The sequence below is a fragment of the Ambystoma mexicanum genome, chromosome 8, assembly GCF_040938575.1.
Source record: "Ambystoma mexicanum isolate Mex_15411 chromosome 8, UKY_AmexF1_1, whole genome shotgun sequence".
In the NCBI taxonomy this organism is placed as follows: domain Eukaryota; kingdom Metazoa; phylum Chordata; class Amphibia; order Caudata; family Ambystomatidae; genus Ambystoma; species Ambystoma mexicanum.
In genome coordinates this window covers 159,470,991-159,491,899 of record NC_090929.1, presented here as the reverse complement: position 1 = coordinate 159,491,899, position 20,909 = coordinate 159,470,991, and the positions used below count along the sequence as shown (strand labels likewise).

Genomic DNA, 20,909 nt, shown 5'->3' with positions numbered 1-20,909 from the left:
GCTGCATGTCTCCCTTCATCTGGTTCAACTGCACGAAAATTACTTTTGACATTTGACAATAGACTGCTAGGGTCCTGATTCATGGAATTTTATGTGCGCTGAATAGTGACTTTGCACGCCATTCAGTGCGCAAAACCCCCTTTGTCGATTCATGGAATCGACTTTGCAGGCCTTTTCGGGACATTGCAGGGACTTCATGCTGGTGCGGAAGGTCTCTGCGTGCAGTGGAGCACATTGCATGAGACTTCACACAGAGTGTAGGTTGGGCCTGCAGAGAGATTTAAATAGGGGTCGGAACATGCTTATTCCCCATTCTCCACGCAGAATGGGGAAGAACAGGGAACAACGTGGGTGTGTCGAATGATGGCCTGCACAAGGAAATCACACATCCAGCACCATGCAAAACCAAGCGTATTCATGGATCTGACTGTGCAACATCACGTTGGGGAAATCAGCACACAAAGCTCCCGTCCAGACCACCACGTGAAACAGGTGCAAGGAGCCAATCACATAGGAATCACCACGCAAAGGTGATGTCCGATTTGGAATTTAGTGGTGCGTGCTTGCAGTTGGGCTGCTGATCGCAGTTAGGGGTGTGCGTATGGAGAGTAGAGGAGTGCAGTCACAGTTTATGGGGGTTCAAATGCAGATTTACTGGGGACCTACTAAAGTTACGAAAGATGGTACACATATTGACGGGGTGCTGTTAACAGTTACGCGGGACCCCTCACAGTGTTACCGGGTTACTGCCTCGGTTGGGGGGTTCACACGCAGTATTGCCGGGGTGCATTACTTTGCGGACGAGGAAGGCACAAAGGTTGCAATATGTGGCTGGATTTGCTTTACGTGGTGATGTGTCGTGGGCGTTCCGGCCGCTACTTGTGCAGAGGGTTACTTTGTGTTCTGAATTACATAAATCCACCTAGTGTTCACAGGATCTTTTGCACGTAGGGATGCGCAGTCGTTTTCATTTGTGAGGGACTTTGCGGGACTTATTTGCGTTTTCCATGAATCAGGCTCTAGGTCTCTCATTCCCCTCCCACTGAATACTTAGCAAATAAAGGAAATGTTAAAGTGTTAAAGAAATAACATTTAAAAAACCAAGATGTCTGCCATCAACTCACCAATTTATTTTTTCTGATGCTGGGTCAAATTTCGTGTAAGGTTGTTTTGGACAACCCCAACTGAAAAGAAAACAAAAGAATACACACAGCGATATCATTCAGTTGCAGCAAACATGTTTCATGCTGTAAATCACTTAAACGTTGCAAATCTTTTGGGTGAGAATATTGTGGAAGTTATTGTGGGAAATTCACAATTTCTTTTGGTAGCTGAGATGTGTCTGCTACTGAGCCTTTTTTAGGCAGCTGGGAGGTTATTAATTCGATTGTTCGACTCTAGACTTCCTCACTTTCTGATTCACACACCTCCCCTCATAGGGTTTGCTGGACTGACTGTGAGACATGACGCGTGTGAAGCAGAAACCCAGCTTTCTCCACCTCAGCCCCAGGCACCATCAACAATATTGGACCAACTAACAGCAGTTTACAAGATGTCAGTTTGGTTTGCAGCCCATTCCTGTGGTGAAATACGAAGGAGCTGAAAGTTCTGCATTCACCAGGAGTACAAGAGTTAAAATAATCACAGGCAATAACTTTGGCTTTGTAAATGGAGAGGCTGAGCTTAATGCCCTCATACGACAAAGAAAGCCTTACTCTTTACATTTTCAAAGCATATGGGTTGCTTTGCATCAATTCTCCTTACTGTAGTTTTGCTGTTCAGTTCCCAATGACTCCACTTCATAATGTCTGCCAGGTTGTCAAGCCCCCTCTTTGCTCAGCAGACTTGCTTTTTGGTGTAATTGAAGAAGAGTCAGCGATGCATGCTGCACACATCAAGCTGGTCTAATCTGCAGACCAATGCGGCCATGTTGCGTGGATCAGACACTGCTATTTCCTTGAAGGAAATCATGTTATATAGATAGAGGATGGGTTTCAACGGGTTGAGTGCAATTGTGTGGATGGACAGCGGTGCGGGAATAAACATGGTCACGCCAACACTGTCTCTTTTCAGAATCATTTCTCTGTGTTGAATATCTACAAATTGTTTCGACTCTCAAAAAGATTGTTCAGTGTTTTGCTTAAACAAAAGCAGCAAACACAAGTACCCCACCAGCAACTTTGTAAAACTTCATGAAAATAAACATCCTATCAATAATCCGTAATAATTAATCCCCCCCAGCCCCCATTAATCCAATGCAGCAATTCATTCAGCATTATGTTTTCAGGTGCGATTTCTTTAAAGGGGTATATTTTACTCCTTATTTTTTGGGGACAAGGATTTTTTTAGCAAGCAAAAAGGTAACTGCATTATTAATTGAGGTCTTTTTAGATGAGTAAATATGTACTTTACTCAAAAGAATATCTTTGTGTACCACATATTTCTTTGCACCTTGAATGTAATTCGTGGAGCTGTGTGGGTGGAGGCAGGGGCGTGCTCCTATGTGGTGATCTTTCAGGTTTCTTGGTTCAGAGTAACTTTTCTTGTTGCATATTCACCTATTTTGAGGGAGTACACATTACTGGTACACTGTAGGGCTGTTCAATGCAGTATTCACCTTTTTAAGGGAGTGCACATGGCTGGTACACGGTAGGGCTGTTCAATGCAGTATTCACCTTTTTCAGGGAGTACACATGGCTGGTACACTGTAGGGCTGTTCAGTGCAGTATTCACCTATTTTCAGGGAGAACACATGGCTGGTACACTGTAGGGCTGTTCAGTGCAGTATTCACCTATTTTCAGGAAGTGCACATGGCTGTACACTGTAGGACTGTTCAGTGCAGTATTCACCTTTTTCAGGGAGTACACATGGCTGGTACACTTTAGGACTGTTTAGTGCAGTATTCGCCTATTTTCAGGGAGTACACAAGGCTGGTACACAATAGGACTGTTCCGTGCAGCATTCACCTATTTTCAGGAAGTACACATGGCTGGTACACTGTAGGGCTGTTCAGTGCAGTATTCACCTATTTTCAGGGAGTGCACATGGCTGGTACACTGCAGGGCTGTTCAGTGCAGCATTCACCTATTTCCAGGGAGTGCACATGGCTGGTACACTGTAGGGCCGTTCAAAGCGGTATTCACCTATTTTCCAGGGAGTACACATGGCTATATACTGTAGGACCGTTCAGTGCAGTACTAACCTATATTGAGGGAGTATGCATGGCTGGAAAACTGTAGTACTGTTCAATGCATTATTCACCTATTTTGAGGGAGAACACATGGCTGTACACCGTAGGGCTGTTCAGTGCAATATTCACCTATGTTCAGGGTGTGCTCATGGCTGGTACATGGTAGGGCTGTTCAATACAGTATTCACCTATTTTCAGGAAGTGCACATGGCTAGTACACTATAGGGCTGTTCAGTGCAGCATTCACCTAGTTTCAGGGAGTGCACATGGCTGGTACAAGGTAGGACGGTTCAATGCAGTATTCACCTATTTTCAGGGAGTGCACATGACTGGTACACTGTAGGGCTGTTCAGTGCAGTATTCACCTATTTTCAGGAAGTGCACATGGCTGGTACACGGTAGGACGGTTAAATGCAGTATTCACCTATTTTCAGGGAGTACACATGGCTGTACACTGTAGGGCTGTTCAGTGCAGTATTCACCTATTTTCAGGGAGTACACATGGCTGGTACACTGTAGGGCTGTTCAGTGCAGTATTCACCTATTTTCAGAGAGTACACATGGCTGGTACACTGTAGGGCTGTTCAGTGAAGTATTCACCTATTTTCAGGGAGGAAACATGGCTGGTACACTGTAGGGCTGTTCAGTGCAGTATTCACCTATTTTCAGGAAGTGCACATGGCTGGTGCATGGTAGGGCAGTTCAATGCAGTATTCACCAATTTTCAGGGTTTACACATGGCTGTACACTGTAGGACTGTTCAGTGGAGTATTCACTTACTGTGAGGGAGTACACATGGCTGGTACACTTTAGGACTGTTTAGTGCAGTATTCACCTATTTTCAGGGAGTGCACATGGCTGGTACACTGCAGGGCTGTTCAGTGCAGCATTCACCTATTTTCAGGAAGTACACATGGCTAGTACACTGTAGGGCTGTTCAGTGCAGTATTCACCTATTTTCAGGGAGTGCACATGGCTGGTACACTGCAGGGCTGTTCAGTGCAGCATTCACCTATTTCCAGGGAGTGCACATGGCTGGTACACTGTAGGGCCGTTCAATGCGGTATTCACCTATTTTCCAGGGAGTACACATGGCTGTACACTGTAGGACCGTTCAGTGCAGTACTAACCTATATTGAGGGAGTATGCATGGCTGGTAAACTGTAGTACTGTTCAATGCATTATTCACCTATTTTCAGGGAGTACACATGGCTGTACACCGTAGGGCTGTTCAGTGCAATATTCACCTATTTTCAGGGTGTGCTCATGGCTGGGACACTGCAGGGCTGTTCAGTGCAGCATTCACCTATTTTCAGGGAGTGCACATGGCTGGTACACTGCAGGGCTGTTCAGTGCAGCATTCACCTATTTCCAGGGAGTGCACGTGACTGGTACACTGTGGGGCTCTTCAGTGTAGTATTCACCTATTTTCAAGGAGTGCACATGGCTAGTAGTAGAGCTGTTGAGTGCAGTATTCACCTATTTTCAGGGGGTGCACATGGCTGGGACACTTTTGGGCTGTTCAGTGCAGTATTCACCTATTTTCAGGGAGTACACATGGCTGGTACACGGTAGGGCTGTTCAGTGCAGTATTCAGCTATTTTCAGGGAGTACACAAGGCTGGTACACTGTAGGGTTGTTCAGTGCAGCATTCACCTATTTCCAGGGAGTGCACATGGCTGGTACACTGTAGGGCCGTTCAATGCAGTATTCACCTTTTTCAGGGAGTACACATGGCTGGTACACTGTAGGGCTGTTCAGTGCAGTATTCACCTATTTTCAGGGAGAACACATGGCTGGTACACTGTAGGGCTGTTCAGTGCAGTATTCACCTATTTTCAGGAAGTGCACATGGCTGTACACTGTAGGACTGTTCAGTGCAGTATTCACCTTTTTCAGGGAGTACACATGGCTGGTACACTTTAGGACTGTTTAGTGCAGTATTCGCCTATTTTCAGGGAGTACACAAGGCTGGTACACAATAGGACTGTTCCGTGCAGCATTCACCTATTTTCAGGAAGTACACATGGCTGGTACACTGTAGGGCTGTTCAGTGCAGTATTCACCTATTTTCAGGGAGTGCACATGGCTGGTACACTGCAGGGCTGTTCAGTGCAGCATTCACCTATTTCCAGGGAGTGCACATGGCTGGTACACTGTAGGGCCGTTCAAAGCGGTATTCACCTATTTTCCAGGGAGTACACATGGCTATATACTGTAGGACCGTTCAGTGCAGTACTAACCTATATTGAGGGAGTATGCATGGCTGGAAAACTGTAGTACTGTTCAATGCATTATTCACCTATTTTGAGGGAGAACACATGGCTGTACACCGTAGGGCTGTTCAGTGCAATATTCACCTATGTTCAGGGTGTGCTCATGGCTGGTACATGGTAGGGCTGTTCAATACAGTATTCACCTATTTTCAGGAAGTGCACATGGCTAGTACACTATAGGGCTGTTCAGTGCAGCATTCACCTAGTTTCAGGGAGTGCACATGGCTGGTACAAGGTAGGACGGTTCAATGCAGTATTCACCTATTTTCAGGGAGTGCACATGACTGGTACACTGTAGGGCTGTTCAGTGCAGTATTCACCTATTTTCAGGAAGTGCACATGGCTGGTACACGGTAGGACGGTTAAATGCAGTATTCACCTATTTTCAGGGAGTACACATGGCTGTACACTGTAGGGCTGTTCAGTGCAGTATTCACCTATTTTCAGGGAGTACACATGGCTGGTACACTGTAGGGCTGTTCAGTGCAGTATTCACCTATTTTCAGAGAGTACACATGGCTGGTACACTGTAGGGCTGTTCAGTGAAGTATTCACCTATTTTCAGGGAGGAAACATGGCTGGTACACTGTAGGGCTGTTCAGTGCAGTATTCACCTATTTTCAGGAAGTGCACATGGCTGGTGCATGGTAGGGCAGTTCAATGCAGTATTCACCAATGTTCAGGGTTTACACATGGCTGTACACTGTAGGACTGTTCAGTGGAGTATTCACTTACTGTGAGGGAGTACACATGGCTGGTACACTTTAGGACTGTTTAGTGCAGTATTCACCTATTTTCAGGGAGTGCACATGGCTGGTACACTGCAGGGCTGTTCAGTGCAGCATTCACCTATTTTCAGGAAGTACACATGGCTAGTACACTGTAGGGCTGTTCAGTGCAGTATTCACCTATTTTCAGGGAGTGCACATGGCTGGTACACTGCAGGGCTGTTCAGTGCAGCATTCACCTATTTCCAGGGAGTGCACATGGCTGGTACACTGTAGGGCCGTTCAATGCGGTATTCACCTATTTTCCAGGGAGTACACATGGCTGTACACTGTAGGACCGTTCAGTGCAGTACTAACCTATATTGAGGGAGTATGCATGGCTGGTAAACTGTAGTACTGTTCAATGCATTATTCACCTATTTTCAGGGAGTACACATGGCTGTACACCGTAGGGCTGTTCAGTGCAATATTCACCTATTTTCAGGGTGTGCTCATGGCTGGGACACTGCAGGGCTGTTCAGTGCAGCATTCACCTATTTTCAGGGAGTGCACATGGCTGGTACACTGCAGGGCTGTTCAGTGCAGCATTCACCTATTTCCAGGGAGTGCACGTGACTGGTACACTGTGGGGCTCTTCAGTGTAGTATTCACCTATTTTCAAGGAGTGCACATGGCTAGTAGTAGAGCTGTTGAGTGCAGTATTCACCTATTTTCAGGGGGTGCACATGGCTGGGACACTTTTGGGCTGTTCAGTGCAGTATTCACCTATTTTCAGGGAGTACACATGGCTGGTACACGGTAGGGCTGTTCAGTGCAGTATTCAGCTATTTTCAGGGAGTACACAAGGCTGGTACACTGTAGGGTTGTTCAGTGCAGCATTCACCTATTTCCAGGGAGTGCACATGGCTGGTACACTGTAGGGCCGTTCAATGCAGTATTCACCTTTTTCAGGGAGTGCACGTGACTGGTACACTGTGGGGCTCTTCAGTGTAGTATTCACCTATTTTCAAGGAGTGCACATGGCTAGTAGTAGAGCTGTTGAGTGCAGTATTCACCTATTTTCAGGGGGTGCACATGGCTGGGACACTTTTGGGCTGTTCAGTGCAGTATTCACCTATTTTCAGGGAGTACACATGGCTGGTACACGGTAGGGCTGTTCAGTGCAGTATTCAGCTATTTTCAGGGAGTACACAAGGCTGGTACACTGTAGGGTTGTTCAGTGCAGCATTCACCTATTTCCAGGGAGTGCACATGGCTGGTACACTGTAGGGCCGTTCAATGCAGTATTCACCTTTTTCAGGGAGTACACATGGCTGGTACACTGTAGGGCTGTTCAGTGCAGTATTCACCTATTTTCAGGGAGAACACATGGCTGGTACACTGTAGGGCTGTTCAGTGCAGTATTCACCTATTTTCAGGAAGTGCACATGGCTGTACACTGTAGGACTGTTCAGTGCAGTATTCACCTTTTTCAGGGAGTACACATGGCTGGTACACTTTAGGACTGTTTAGTGCAGTATTCGCCTATTTTCAGGGAGTACACAAGGCTGGTACACAATAGGACTGTTCCGTGCAGCATTCACCTATTTTCAGGAAGTACACATGGCTGGTACACTGTAGGGCTGTTCAGTGCAGTATTCACCTATTTTCAGGGAGTGCACATGGCTGGTACACTGCAGGGCTGTTCAGTGCAGCATTCACCTATTTCCAGGGAGTGCACATGGCTGGTACACTGTAGGGCCGTTCAATGCGGTATTCACCTATTTTCCAGGGAGTACACATGGCTGTACACTGTAGGACCGTTCAGTGCAGTATTCACCTATTTTCAGGGAGTACACATGGCTGTACACTGTAGGGCCGTTCAATGCAGTATTCACCTATTTTGAGGGAGTACGCATGGCTGGTAAACTGTATTACTGTTCAATGCAGTATTCACCTATTTTCAGGGAGTACGCATGGCTGGTACACTGTAGGGCTGTTCAGTGCAATATTCACATATTTTCATGGAGTACACATGGCTGGTACACTGTAGGGCTGTTCAGTGCAGTATTCGCCTATTTGCAGGGAGTGCACATGTCTGGTACACGGTAGGGCTGTTCAATGCAGTATTCACCTTTTTCAGGGAGTGCACATGGCTGGTACATGGTAGGACGGTTCAATGCAGTATTCACCTATTTTCAGGGAGTACACATGGCTGTACACTGTAGGACTGTTCAGTGCAGTATTCACCTATTGTGAGGGAGTACACATGGCTGGTACACTTTAGGACTGTTTAGTGCAGAATTCACCTATTTTCAGGGAGTACACAAGGCTGGTACACAGTAGGACTGTTCCGTGCAGCATTCACCTATTTTCAGGAAGTACACATGGCTGGTACACTGTAGGGCTGTTCAGTGCAGTATTCACCTATTTTCAGGGAGTGCACATGGCTGGTACACTGCAGGGCTGTTCAGTGCAGCATTCACCTATTTCCAGGGAGTGCACATGGCTGGTACACTGTAGGGCCGTTCATTGCAGTATTCACCTATTTTCCAGGGAGTAAATATGGCTGTACACTGTAGGACCGTTCAGTGCAGTACTAACCTATATTGAGGGAGTATGCATGGCTGGTAAACTGTAGTACTGTTCAATGCATTATTCACCTATTTTCAGGGAGTACACATGGCTGTACACTGGTGGGCTGTTCAGTGCAATATTCACCTATGATCAGGGTGTGCTCATGGCTGGTACATGGTAGGGCTGGTCAATACAGTAGTCACCTATTTTCAGGGAGTGCACATGGCTGGTACACTATAGGGCTGTTCAGTGCAGCATTCACCTAGTTTCAGGGAGTGCACATGGCTGGTACAAGTTAGGACGGTTCAATGCAGTATTCACCTATTTTCAGGGAGTACACATGGCTGTACACTGTAGGACTGTTCAGTGCAATATTCACCTATTTTGAGGGAGTACACATGTCTGGTACACAGTAGGGCTGTTCAATGCAGTATTCACCTTTTTCAGGGAATGCACATGGCTGGTACACTGTGGGGCTCTTCAGTGAAGTATTTACCTATTTTCAGGGAGAACACATGGCTGGTACACTGTAGGGCTGTTCAGTGCAGTATTCACCTATTTTCAGGAAGTGCACATGGCTGGTGCATGGTAGGGCGGTTCAATGCAGTATTCACCTATTATCAGGGTTTACACATGGCTGTACACTGTAGGACTGTTCAGTGGAGTATTCACTTATTGTGAGGGAGTACACATGGCTGGTACACTTTAGGACTGTTTAGTGCAGTATTCACCTATTTTCAGGGAGTGCACATGGCTGGTACACTGCAGGGCTGTTCAGTGCAGCATTCACCTATTTTCAGGGAGTGCACATGGCTGGTACACTGCAGGGCTGTTCAGTGCAGCATTCACCTATTTCCAGGGAGTGCACATGGCTGGTACACTGTAGGGCTGTTCAATGCAGTATTCACCTATTTCCAGGGAGTACACATGGCTGTACACTCTAGGACCGTTCAGTGCAGTACTAACCTATATTGAGGGAGTATGCATGGCTGGTAAACTGTAGTACTGTTGAATGCATTATTCACCTATTTTCAGGGAGTACACATGGCTGTACACCGTAGGGCTGTTCAGTGCAATATTCACCTATGTTCAGGGTGTGCTCATGGCTGGTACATGGTAGGGCTGTTCAATACAGTATTCACCTATTTTCAGGGAGTGCACATGGCTAGTACACTATAGGGCTGTTCAGTGCAGCATTAACCTAGTTTCAGAGAGTGCACATGGCTGGTACAAGGTAGGACGGTTCAATGCAGTATTCACCTTTTTCAGGGAGTGCACATGGCTGGTACACTGTGGGGCTCTTCAGTGCAGTATTCACCTATTTTCAAGGAGTGCACATGGCTAGTAGTAGAGCTGTTGAGTGCAGTATTCACCTATTTTCAGGGGGTGCACATGGCTGGGACACTTTTGGGCTGTTCAGTGCAGTATTCACCTATTTTCAGGGAGTACACATGGCTGGTACACGGTAGGGCTGTTCAGTGCAGTATTCAGCTATTTTCAGGGAGTACACATGGCTGGTACACTGTAGGGTTGTTCAGTGCAGCATTCACCTATTTCCAGGGAGTGCACATGGCTGGTACACTGTAGGGCCGTTCAATGCAGTATTCACCTATTTTCAGGGAGTGCACATGGCTGGTATACTATAGGGCAGTTCAGTGCAGCATTCACCTAGTTTCAGGGAGTGCACATGGCTGGTACAAGGTAGGCCGGTTCAATGCAGTATTCACCTATTTTCAGGGAGTACACATGGCTGTACACTGTAGGACTGTTCAGTGCAGTATTCACCTATTTTGAGGTAGTACACATGTCTGGTACACAGTAGGGCTGTTCAATGCAGTATTCACCTTTTCAGGGAGTGCACATGGCTGGTACACTGCAGGGCTGTTCAGTGCAGCATTCACCTATTTTCAGGGAGTGCACATGGCTGGTAGTAGAGCTGTTGAGTGCAGTATTCACCTATTTTCAGGGAGTGCACATGGCTGGGACACTTTTGGGCTGCTCAGTGCAGTATTTACCTATTTTCAGGGAGTACACATGGCTGGTACACGGTAGGGCTGTTCAGTGCAGTATTCAGCTATTTTCAGGGAGTACACATGGCTGGTACACTGTAGGGTTGTTCAGTGCAGCATTCACCTATTTCCAGGGAGTGCACATGGCTGGTACACTGCAGGGCCGTTCAATGCAGTATTCACCTATTTTCAGGGAGTACACATGGCTGTACACTGTAGGGCCGTTCAATGCAGTATTCACCTATTTTGAGGGAGTACGCATGGCTGGTAAACTGTATTACTGTTCAATGCAGTATTCACCTATTTTCAGGGAGTACGCATGGCTGGTACACTGTAGGGCTGTTCAGTGCAATATTCACATATTTTCATGGAGTACACATGGCTGGTACACTGTAGGGCTGTTCAGTGCAGTATTTGCCTATTTGCAGGGAGTGCACATGTCTGGTACACGGTAGGGCTGTTCAATGCAGTATTCACCTATTTTCAGGGAATGCTCATGGCTGGTACACTGTGGGGCTCTTCAGTGCAGTATTCACCTATTTTCAAGGAGCGCACATGGCCAGTAGTAGAGCTGTTGAGTGCAGTATTCACCTATTTTCAGTGGGTGCACATGGCTGGTACACGGTAGGGTTGTTCAGTTCAGTATTCAGCTATTTTCAGGGAGTACACATGGCTGGTACACTGTAGGGTTGTTCAGTGCAGCATTCACCTATTTCCAGGGAGTGCACATCACTGGTACAGTGTAGGGCCGTTCAATGCACTATTCACCTATTTTCAGGGAGTGCACATGGCTGGTACACTATAGGGCTGTTCAGTGCAGCATTCACCTAGTTTCAGGGAGTGCACATCACTGGTACAAGGTAGGACTGTTCAGTGCAGTATTCACCTATTTTGAGGTAGTACACATGTCTGGTACACAGTCGGGCTGTTCAATGCAGTATTCAACTTTTCAGGGAGTGCACATGGCTGGTACACTGTGGGGCTCTTCAGTGCAGTATTCACCTATTTTCAAGGAGTGCACATGGCTGGTAGTAGAGCTGTTGAGTGCAGTATTCACCTATTTTCAGGGAGTGCACATGGCTGGGACACTTTTGGGCTGTTCAGTGCAGTATTCACCTATTTTCAGGGAGTACACATGGCTGGTACACGGTAGGGCTGTTCAGTGCAGTATTCACCTATTTTCAGGAAGTGCACATGGCTGGTACACTGCAGGGTTGTTCAGTGCAGCATTCACCTATTTCCAGGGAGTGCACATGGCTGGTACACTGTAGGGCCGTTCAATGCAGTATTCACCTATTTTCAGGGAGTGCACATGGCTGGTATACTATAGGGCAGTTCAGTTCAGCATTCACCTAGTTTCAGGGAGTGCACATGGCTGGTACAAGGTAGGCCGGTTCAATACAGTATTCACCTATTTTCAGGGAGTACACATGGCTGTACACTGTAGGACTGTTCAGTGCAGTATTCACCTATTTTGAGGTAGTACACATGTCTGGTACACAGTAGGGCTGTTCAATGCAGTATTCACCTTTTCAGGGAGTGCACATGGCTGGTACACTGTGGGGCTCTTCAGTGCAGTATTCACCTATTTTCAAGGAGTGCACATGGCTGGTAGTAGAGCTGTTGAGTGCAGTATTCACCTATTTTCAGGGAGTGCACATGGCTGGGACACTTTTGGGCTGTTCAGTGCAGTATTTACCTATTTTCAGGGAGTACACATGGCTGGTACACGGTAGGGCTGTTCAGTGCAGTATTCAGCTATTTTTAGGGAGTACACATGGCTGGTACACTGTAGGGTTGTTCAGTGCAGCATTCACCTATTTCCAGGGAGTGCACATGGCTGGTACACTGTAGGGCCGTTCAATGCAGTATTCACCTATTTTCAGGGAGTACACATGGCTGTACACTGTAGGGCCGTTCAATGCAGTATTCACCTATTTTGAGGGAGTACGCATGGCTGGTAAACTGTATTACTGTTCAATGCAGTATTCACCTATTTTCAGGGAGTACGCATGGCTGGTACACTGTAGGGCTGTTCAGTGCAATATTCACATATTTTCATGGAGTTCACATGGCTGGTACACTGTAGGGCTGTTCAGTGCAGTATTTGCCTATTTGCAGGGAGTGCACATGTCTGGTACACGGTAGGGCTGTTCAATGCAGTATTCACCTTTTTCAGGGAGTGCACATGGCTAGTACATGGTAGGACGGTTCAATGCAGTATTCACCTATTTTCAGGGAGTACACATGGCTGTACACTGTAGGACTGTTCAGTGCAGTATTCACCTATTTTCAGGGAGTGCACATGGCTGGTACACTGCAGGGCTGTTCAGGGCAGCATTCACCTATTTCCAGGGAGTGCACATGGCTGGTACACTGTAGGGCCGTTCAATGCAGTATTCAACTATTTTCAGGGAATGCACATGGCTGGTACACTGTGGGACTCTTCAGTTCAGTATTCACCTATTTTCAAGGAGCGCACATGGCTAGTAGTAGAGCTGTTGAGTGCAGTATTCACCTATTTTCAGTGGGTGCACATGGCTGGGACACTTTTGGGCTGTTCAGTGCAGTATTCATCTATTTTCAGGGAGTACACATGGCTGGTACACGGTAGGGTTGTTCAGTGCAGTATTCAGCTATTTTCAGGGAGTACACATGGCTGGTACACTGTAGGGTTGTTCAGTGCAGCATTCACCTATTTCCAGGGAGTGCACATGGCTGGTACACTGTAGGGCCGTTCAATGCAGTATTCACCTATTTTCAGGGAGTGCACATGGCTGGTACACTATAGGGCTGTTCAGTGCAGCATTCACCTAGTTTCAGGGAATGCACATGGCTGGTACAAGGTAGGACGGTTCAATGCAGTATTCACCTATTTTCAGGGAGTACACATGGCTGTACACTGTAGGACTGTTCAGTGCAGTATTCACCTATTTTGAGGTAGTACACATGTCTGGTACACAGTAGGGCTGTTCAATGCAGTATTCAACTTTTCAGGGAGTGCACATGGCTGGTACACTGTGGGGCTCTTCAGTGCAGTATTCACCTATTTTCAAGGAGTGCACATGGCTGGTAGTAGAGCTGTTGAGTGCAGTATTCACCTATTTTCAGGGAGTGCACATGGCTGGGACACTTTTGGGCTGTTCAGTGCAGTATTCACCTATTTTCAGGGAGTACACATGGCTGGTACACGGTAGGGCTGTTCAGTGCAGTATTCACCTATTTTCAGGGAGTGCACATGGCTGGTACACTGCAGGGCTGTTCAGTGCAGCATTCACCTATTTCCAGGGAGTGCACATGGCTGGTACACTGTAGGGCAGTTCAATGCAGTATTCACCTATTTTCCAGGGAGTAAATATGGCTGTACACTGTAGGACCGTTCAGTGCAGTACTAACCTATATTGAGGGGGTATGCATGGCTGGTAAACTGTAGTACTGTTCGATGCATTATTCACCTATTTTCAGGGAGTACACATGGCTGTACACTGTAGGGCTGTTCAGTGCAATATTCACCTAGGATCAGGGTGTGCTCATGGCTGGTACATGGTAGGGCTGTTCAATACAGTAGTCACCTATTTTCAGGGAGTGCACATGGCTGGTACACTATAGGGCTGTTCAGTGCAGCATTCACCTAGTTTCAGGGAGTGCACATGGCTGGTACAAGTTAGGACGGTTCAATGCAGTATTCACCTATTTTCAGGGAGTACACATGCCTGTACACTGTAGGACTGTTCAGTGCAATATTCACCTATTTTGAGGGAGTACACATGTCTGGTACACAGTAGGGCTGTTCAATGCAGTATTCACCTTTTCAGGGAGTGCACATGGCTGGTACACTGTGGGGCTCTTCAGTGCAGTATTCACCTATTTTCAAGGAGTGCACATGGCTGGTAGTAGAGCTGTTGAGTGCAGTATTCACCTATTTTCAGGGAGTGCACATGGCTGGGACACTTTTGGGCTGTTCAGTGCAGTATTTACCTATTTTCAGGGAGTACACATGGCTGGTACACGGTAGGGCTGTTCAGTGCAGTATTCAGCTATTTTCAGGGAGTACACATGGCTGGTACACTGTAGGGTTGTTCAGTGCAGCATTCACCTATTTCCAGGGAGTGCACATGGCTGGTACACTGTAGGGCCGTTCAATGCAGTATTCACCTATTTTCAGGGAGTACACATGGCTGTACACTGTAGGGCCGTTCAATGCAGTATTCACCTATTTTGAGGGAGTACGCATTGCTGGTAAACTGTATTACTGTTCAATGCAGTATTCACCTATTTTCAGGGAGTACGCATGGCTGGTACACTGTAGGGCTGTTCAGTGCAATATTCACATATTTTCATGGAGTACACATGGCTGGTACACTGTAGGGCTGTTCAGTGCAGTATTTGCCTATTTGCAGGGAGTGCACATGTCTGGTACACGGTAGGGCTGTTCAATGCAGTATTCACCTTTTTCAGGGAGTGCACATGGCATGTACATGGTAGGACGGTTCAATGCAGTATTCACCTATTTTCAGGGAGTACACATGGCTGTACACTGTAGGACTGTTCAGTGCAGTATTCACCTATTTTCAGGGAGTGCACATGGCTGGTACACTGCAGGGCTGTTCAGTGCAGCATTCACCTATTTCCAGGGAGTGCACATGGCTGGTACACTGTAGGGCCGTTCAATGCAGTATTCACCTATTTTCAGGGAATGCACATGGCTGGTACACTGTGGGGCTCTTCAGTGCAGTATTCACCTATTTTCAAGCAGCGCACATGGCTAGTAGTAGAGCTGTTGAGTGCAGTATTCACCTATTTTCAGTGGGTGCACATGGCTGGGACACTTTTGGGCTGTTCAGTGCAGTATTCATCTATTTTCAGGGAGTACACATGGCTGGTACACGGTAGGGTTGTTCAGTGCAGTATTCAGATATTTTCAGGGAGTACACATGGCTGGTACACTGTAGGGTTGTTCAGTGCAGCATTCACCTATTTCCAGGGAGTGCACATGGCTGGTACACTGTAGGGCCGTTCAATGCAGTATTCACCTATTTTCAGGGAGTGCACATGGCTGGTACACTATAGGGCTGTTCAGTGCAGCATTCACCTAGTTTCAGGGAGTGCACATGGCTGGTACAAGGTAGGACGGTTCAATGCAGTATTCACCTATTTTCAGGGAGTACACATGGCTGTACACTGTAGGACTGTTCAGTGCAGTATTCACCTATTTTGAGGTAGTACACATGTCTGGTACACAGTAGGGCTGTTCAATGCAGTATTCAACTTTTCAGGGAGTGCACATGGCTGGTACACTGTGGGGCTCTTCAGTGCAGTATTCACCTATTTTCAAGGAGTGCACATGGCTGGTAGTAGAGCTGTTGAGTGCAGTATTCACCTATTTTCAGGGAGTGCACATGGCTGGGACACTTTTGGGCTGTTCAGTGCAGTATTCACCTATTTTCAGGGAGTACACATGGCTGGTACACGGTAGGGCTGTTCAGTGCAGTATTCACCTATTTTCAGGGAGTGCACATGGCTGGTACACTGCAGGGCTGTTCAGTGCAGCATTCACCTATTTCCAGGGAGTGCACATGGCTGGTACACTGTAGGGCAGTTCAATGCAGTATTCACCTATTTTCAGGGAGTACACATGGCTGTACACTGTAGGACTGTTCAGTGCAGTATTCACCTATTTTCAGGGAGTGCACATGGCTGGTACACTGCAGGGCTGTTCAGTGCAGCATTCACCTATTTCCAGGGAGTGCACATGGCTGGTACACTGTAGGGCCGTTCAATGCAGTATTCACCTATTTTCAGGGAATGCACATGGCTGGTACACTGTGGTGCTCTTCAGTGCAGTATTCACCTATTTTCAAGCAGCGCACATGGCTAGTAGTAGAGCTGTTGAGTGCAGTATTCACCTATTTTCAGTGGGTGCACATGGCTGGGACACTTTTGGGCTGTTCAGTGCAGTATTCATCTATTTTCAGGGAGTACACATGGCTGGTACACGGTAGGGTTGTTCAGTGCAGTATTCAGCTATTTTCAGGGAGTACACATGGCTGGTACACTGTAGGGTTGTTCAGTGCAGCATTCACCTATTTCAAGGGAGTGCACATGGCTGGTACACTGTAGGGCCGTTCAATGCAGTATTCACCTATTTTCAGGGAGTGCACATGGCTGGTACACTATAGGGCTGTTCAGTGCAGCATTCACCTAGTTTCAGGGAGTGCACATGGCTGGTACAAGGTAGGACGGTTCAATGCAGTATTCACCTATTTTCAGGGAGTACACATGGCTGTACACTGTAGGACTGTTCAGTGCAGTATTCACCTATTTTGAGGTAGTACACATGTCTGGTACACAGTAGGGCTGTTCAATGCAGTATTCAACTTTTCAGGGAGTGCACATGGCTGGTACACTGTGGGGCTCTTCAGTGCAGTATTCACCTATTTTCAAGGAGTGCACATGGCTGGTAGTAGAGCTGTTGAGTGCAGTATTCACCTATTTTCAGGGAGTGCACATGGCTGGGACACTTTTGGGCTGTTCAGTGCAGTATTCACCTATTTTCAGGGAGTACACATGGCTGGTACACGGTAGGGCTGTTCAGTGCAGTATTCACCTATTTTCAGGGAGTGCACATGGCTGGTACACTGCAGGGCTGTTCAGTGCAGCATTCACCTATTTCCAGGGAGTGCACATGGCTGGTACACTGTAGGGCAGTTCAATGCAGTATTCACCTATTTTCCAGGGAGTAAATATGGCTGTACACTGTAGGACCGTTCAGTGCAGTACTAACCTATATTGAGGGGGAATGCATGGCTGGTAAACTGTAGTACTGTTCGATGCATTATTCACCTATTTTCAGGGAGTACACATGGCTGTACACTGTAGGGCTGTTCAGTGCAATATTCACCTAGGATCAGGGTGTGCTCATGGCTGGTACATGGTAGGGCTGTTCAATACAGTAGTCACCTATTTTCAGGGAGTGCACATGGCTGGTACACTATAGGGCTGTTCAGTGCAGCATTCACCTAGTATCAGGGAGTGCACATGGCTGGTACAAGTTAGGACGGTTCAATGCAGTATTCACCTATTTTCAGGGAGTACACATGCCTGTACACTGTAGGACTGTTCAGTGCAATATTCACCTATTTTGAGGGAGTACACATGTCTGGTACACAGTAGGGCTGTTCAATGCAGTATTCACCTTTTTCAGGGAATGTACATGGCTGGTACACTGTGGGGTTCTTCAGTGCAGTATTCACCTATTTTCAAGGAGCGCACATGGCTAGTAGTAGAGCTGTTGAGTGCAGTATTCACCTATTTTCAGTGGGTGCACATGGCTGGGACACTTTTGGGCTGTTCAGTGCAGTATTCATCTATTTTCAGGGAGTACACATGGCTGGTACACGGTAGGGCTGTTCAGTGCAGTATTCAGCTATTTTCAGGGAGTACACATGGCTGGTACACTGTAGGGTTGTTCAGTGCAGCATTCACCTATTTCCAGGGAGTGCACATGGCTGGTACACTGTAGGGCCGTTCAATGCAGTATTCACCTATTTTCAGGGAGTGCACATGGCTGGTACACTATAGGGCTGTTCAGTGCAGCATTCACCTAGTTTCAGGGAGTGCACATGGCTGGTACAAGGTAGGACGGTTCAATGCAGTATTCACCTATTTTCAGGGAGTGCACATGGTTGTACACTGTAGGACTGTTCAGTGCAGTATTCACCTATTTTGAGGTAGTACACATGTCTGGTACACAGTAGGGCTGTTCAATGCAGTATTCACCTTTTCAGGGAGTGCACATGGCTGGTACACTGTGGGGCTCTTCAGTGCAGTATTCACCTATTTTCAAGGAGTGCACATGGCTGGTAGTAGAGCTGTTGAGTGCAGTATTCACCTATTTTCAGGGAGTGCACATGGCTGGGACACTTTTGGGCTGTTCAGTGCAGTATTCACCTATTTTCAGGGTGTACACATGGCTGGTACACGATAGGGCTGTTCAGTGCAGTATTCATCTATTTTCAGGGAGTGCACATGGCTGGTACACTGCAGGGCTGTTCAGTGCAGCATTCACCTATTTCGAGGGAGTGCACATGGCTGGTACACTGTAGGGCCGTTCAATGCAGTATTCACCTATTTTCCAGGGAGTAAATATGGCTGTACACTGTAGGACCGTTCAGTGCAGTACTAACCTATATTGAGGGAGTATGCATGGCTGGTAAACTGTAGTACTGTTCAATGCATTATTCACCTATTTTCAGGGAGTACACATGGCTGTACACTGTAGGGCTGTTCAGTGCAATATTCACATATTTTGATGGAGTACACATGGCTGGTACACTGTAGGGCTGTTCAGTGCAGTATTCGCCTATTTGCAGGGAGTGCACATGTGTGGTACACGGTAGGGCTGTTCAATGCAGTATTCACCTTTTTCAGGGAGTGCACATGGCTGGTACATGGTAGGACGGTTCAATGCAGTATTCACCTATTTTCAGGGAGTACACATGGCTGTACACTGTAGGACTGTTCACTGCAGTATTCACTTATTGTGAGGGAGTACACATGGCTGGTACACTTTAGGACTGTTTAGTGCAGAATTCACCTATTTTCAGGGAGTACACAAGGCTGGTACACAGTAGGACTGTTCCGTGCAGCATTCACCTATTTTCAGGAAGTACACATGGCTGGTACACTGTAGGGCTGTTCAGTGCATTATTCACCTATTTTCAGGGAGTGCACATGGCTGGTACACTGCAGGGCTGTTCAGTGCAGCATTCACCTATTTCCAGGGAGTGCACATGGCTGGTACACGTTAGGACGGTTCAATGCAGTATTCACCTATTTTCAGGGAGTACACATGGCTGTATACTGTAGGGCTGTTTAGTGCAATATTCACCTATGATCAGGGTGTGCTCATGGCTGGTACATGGTAGGGCTGTTCAATACAGTAGTCACCTATTTTCAGGGAGTGCACATGGCTGGTACACTATAGGGCTGTTCAGTGCAGCATTCACCTAGTTTCAGGGAGTGCACATGGCTGGTACACGTTAGGATGGTTCAATGCAATATTCATCTATTTTCAGGGAGTACACATGGCTGTACACTATAGGACTGTTCAGTGCAGTATTCACCTATTTTGAGGGAGTACACATGTCTGGTACACAGTAGGGCTGTTCAATGCAGTATTCACCTTTTTCAGGGAGTGCACATGGCTGGTACACTGTGGGGCTCTTCAGTGCAGTATTCACCTATTTTCAAGGAGTGCACATGGCTAGTAGTAGAGCTGTTGAGTGCAGTATTCACCTATTTTCAGTGGGTGCACATGGCTGGGACACTTTTGGGCTGTTCAGTGCAGTATTCATCTATTTTCAGGGAGTACACATGGCTGGTACACGGTAGGGCTGTTCAGTGCAGTATTCAGCTATTTTCAGGGAGTACACATGCCTGGTACAATGTAGGGTTGTTCAGTGCAGCATTCACCTATTTCCAGGGAGTGCACATGGCTGGTACACTGTAGGGCCGTTCAATGCAGTATTCACCTATTTTGAGGGAGTACGCATGGCTGGTAAACTGTAGTACTGTTCAATGCAGTATTCACCTATTTTCAGGGAGTACGCATGGCTGGTACACTGTAGGGCTGTTCAGTGCAATATTCACCAATTTCATGGAGTACACATGGCTGGTACACTGTAGGGCTGTTCAGTGCAGTATTCGCCTATTTACAGGGAGTGCACATGTCTGGTACACGGTAGGGCTGTTCAATGCAGTATTCACCTATTTTCAGGGCGTGCACATGGCAGGAACACATTTGGGCTGTTCAGTGCAGTATTCACCTATTTTCAAGGAGTACACATGGCTGGTACATGGTAGGGCTGTTCAGTGCAGTATTCAGCTATTCTCAGGGAGTACACAAGGCTGGTACACAGACGGACTGTTCCGTGCAGCATTCACCTATTTTCAGGGAGTACACATGGCTGGTACACTGTAGGGCTGTTCAGTGCAGTATTCACCTATTTTCAGGGAGTGCACATGGCTGGTACACTGTAGGGCCGTTCTATGCAGTATTCACCTATTTCCAGGGAGTACACATGACTGTACACTGTAGGGCCGTTCAATGCAGTATTCACGTATTTTGAGGGAGTACGCATGGCTGGT

At 47.0% G+C, this 20,909-nt stretch overlaps 1 protein-coding gene across 10 annotated transcripts in view; it reads right to left on the bottom strand.

Annotated features, from left to right (window-relative positions):
- The window catches only part of KCNT1 (potassium sodium-activated channel subfamily T member 1), a 2,308,650-nt gene that overhangs the window by 802,555 nt on the left and 1,485,186 nt on the right, over positions 1–20,909 (bottom strand). For 8 of the 10 annotated variants that reach the window (XM_069609538.1, XM_069609540.1, XM_069609541.1 and 5 more), the window contains one exon: positions 1,125–1,184. The exons of the other annotated variants lie outside the window; for them this stretch is intronic. In XM_069609538.1, the coding sequence (XP_069465639.1) occupies positions 1,125–1,184 (60 nt within the window). The remainder of the gene's footprint in view (positions 1–1,124; positions 1,185–20,909) is intronic. 10 annotated transcript variants of the gene reach the window in all.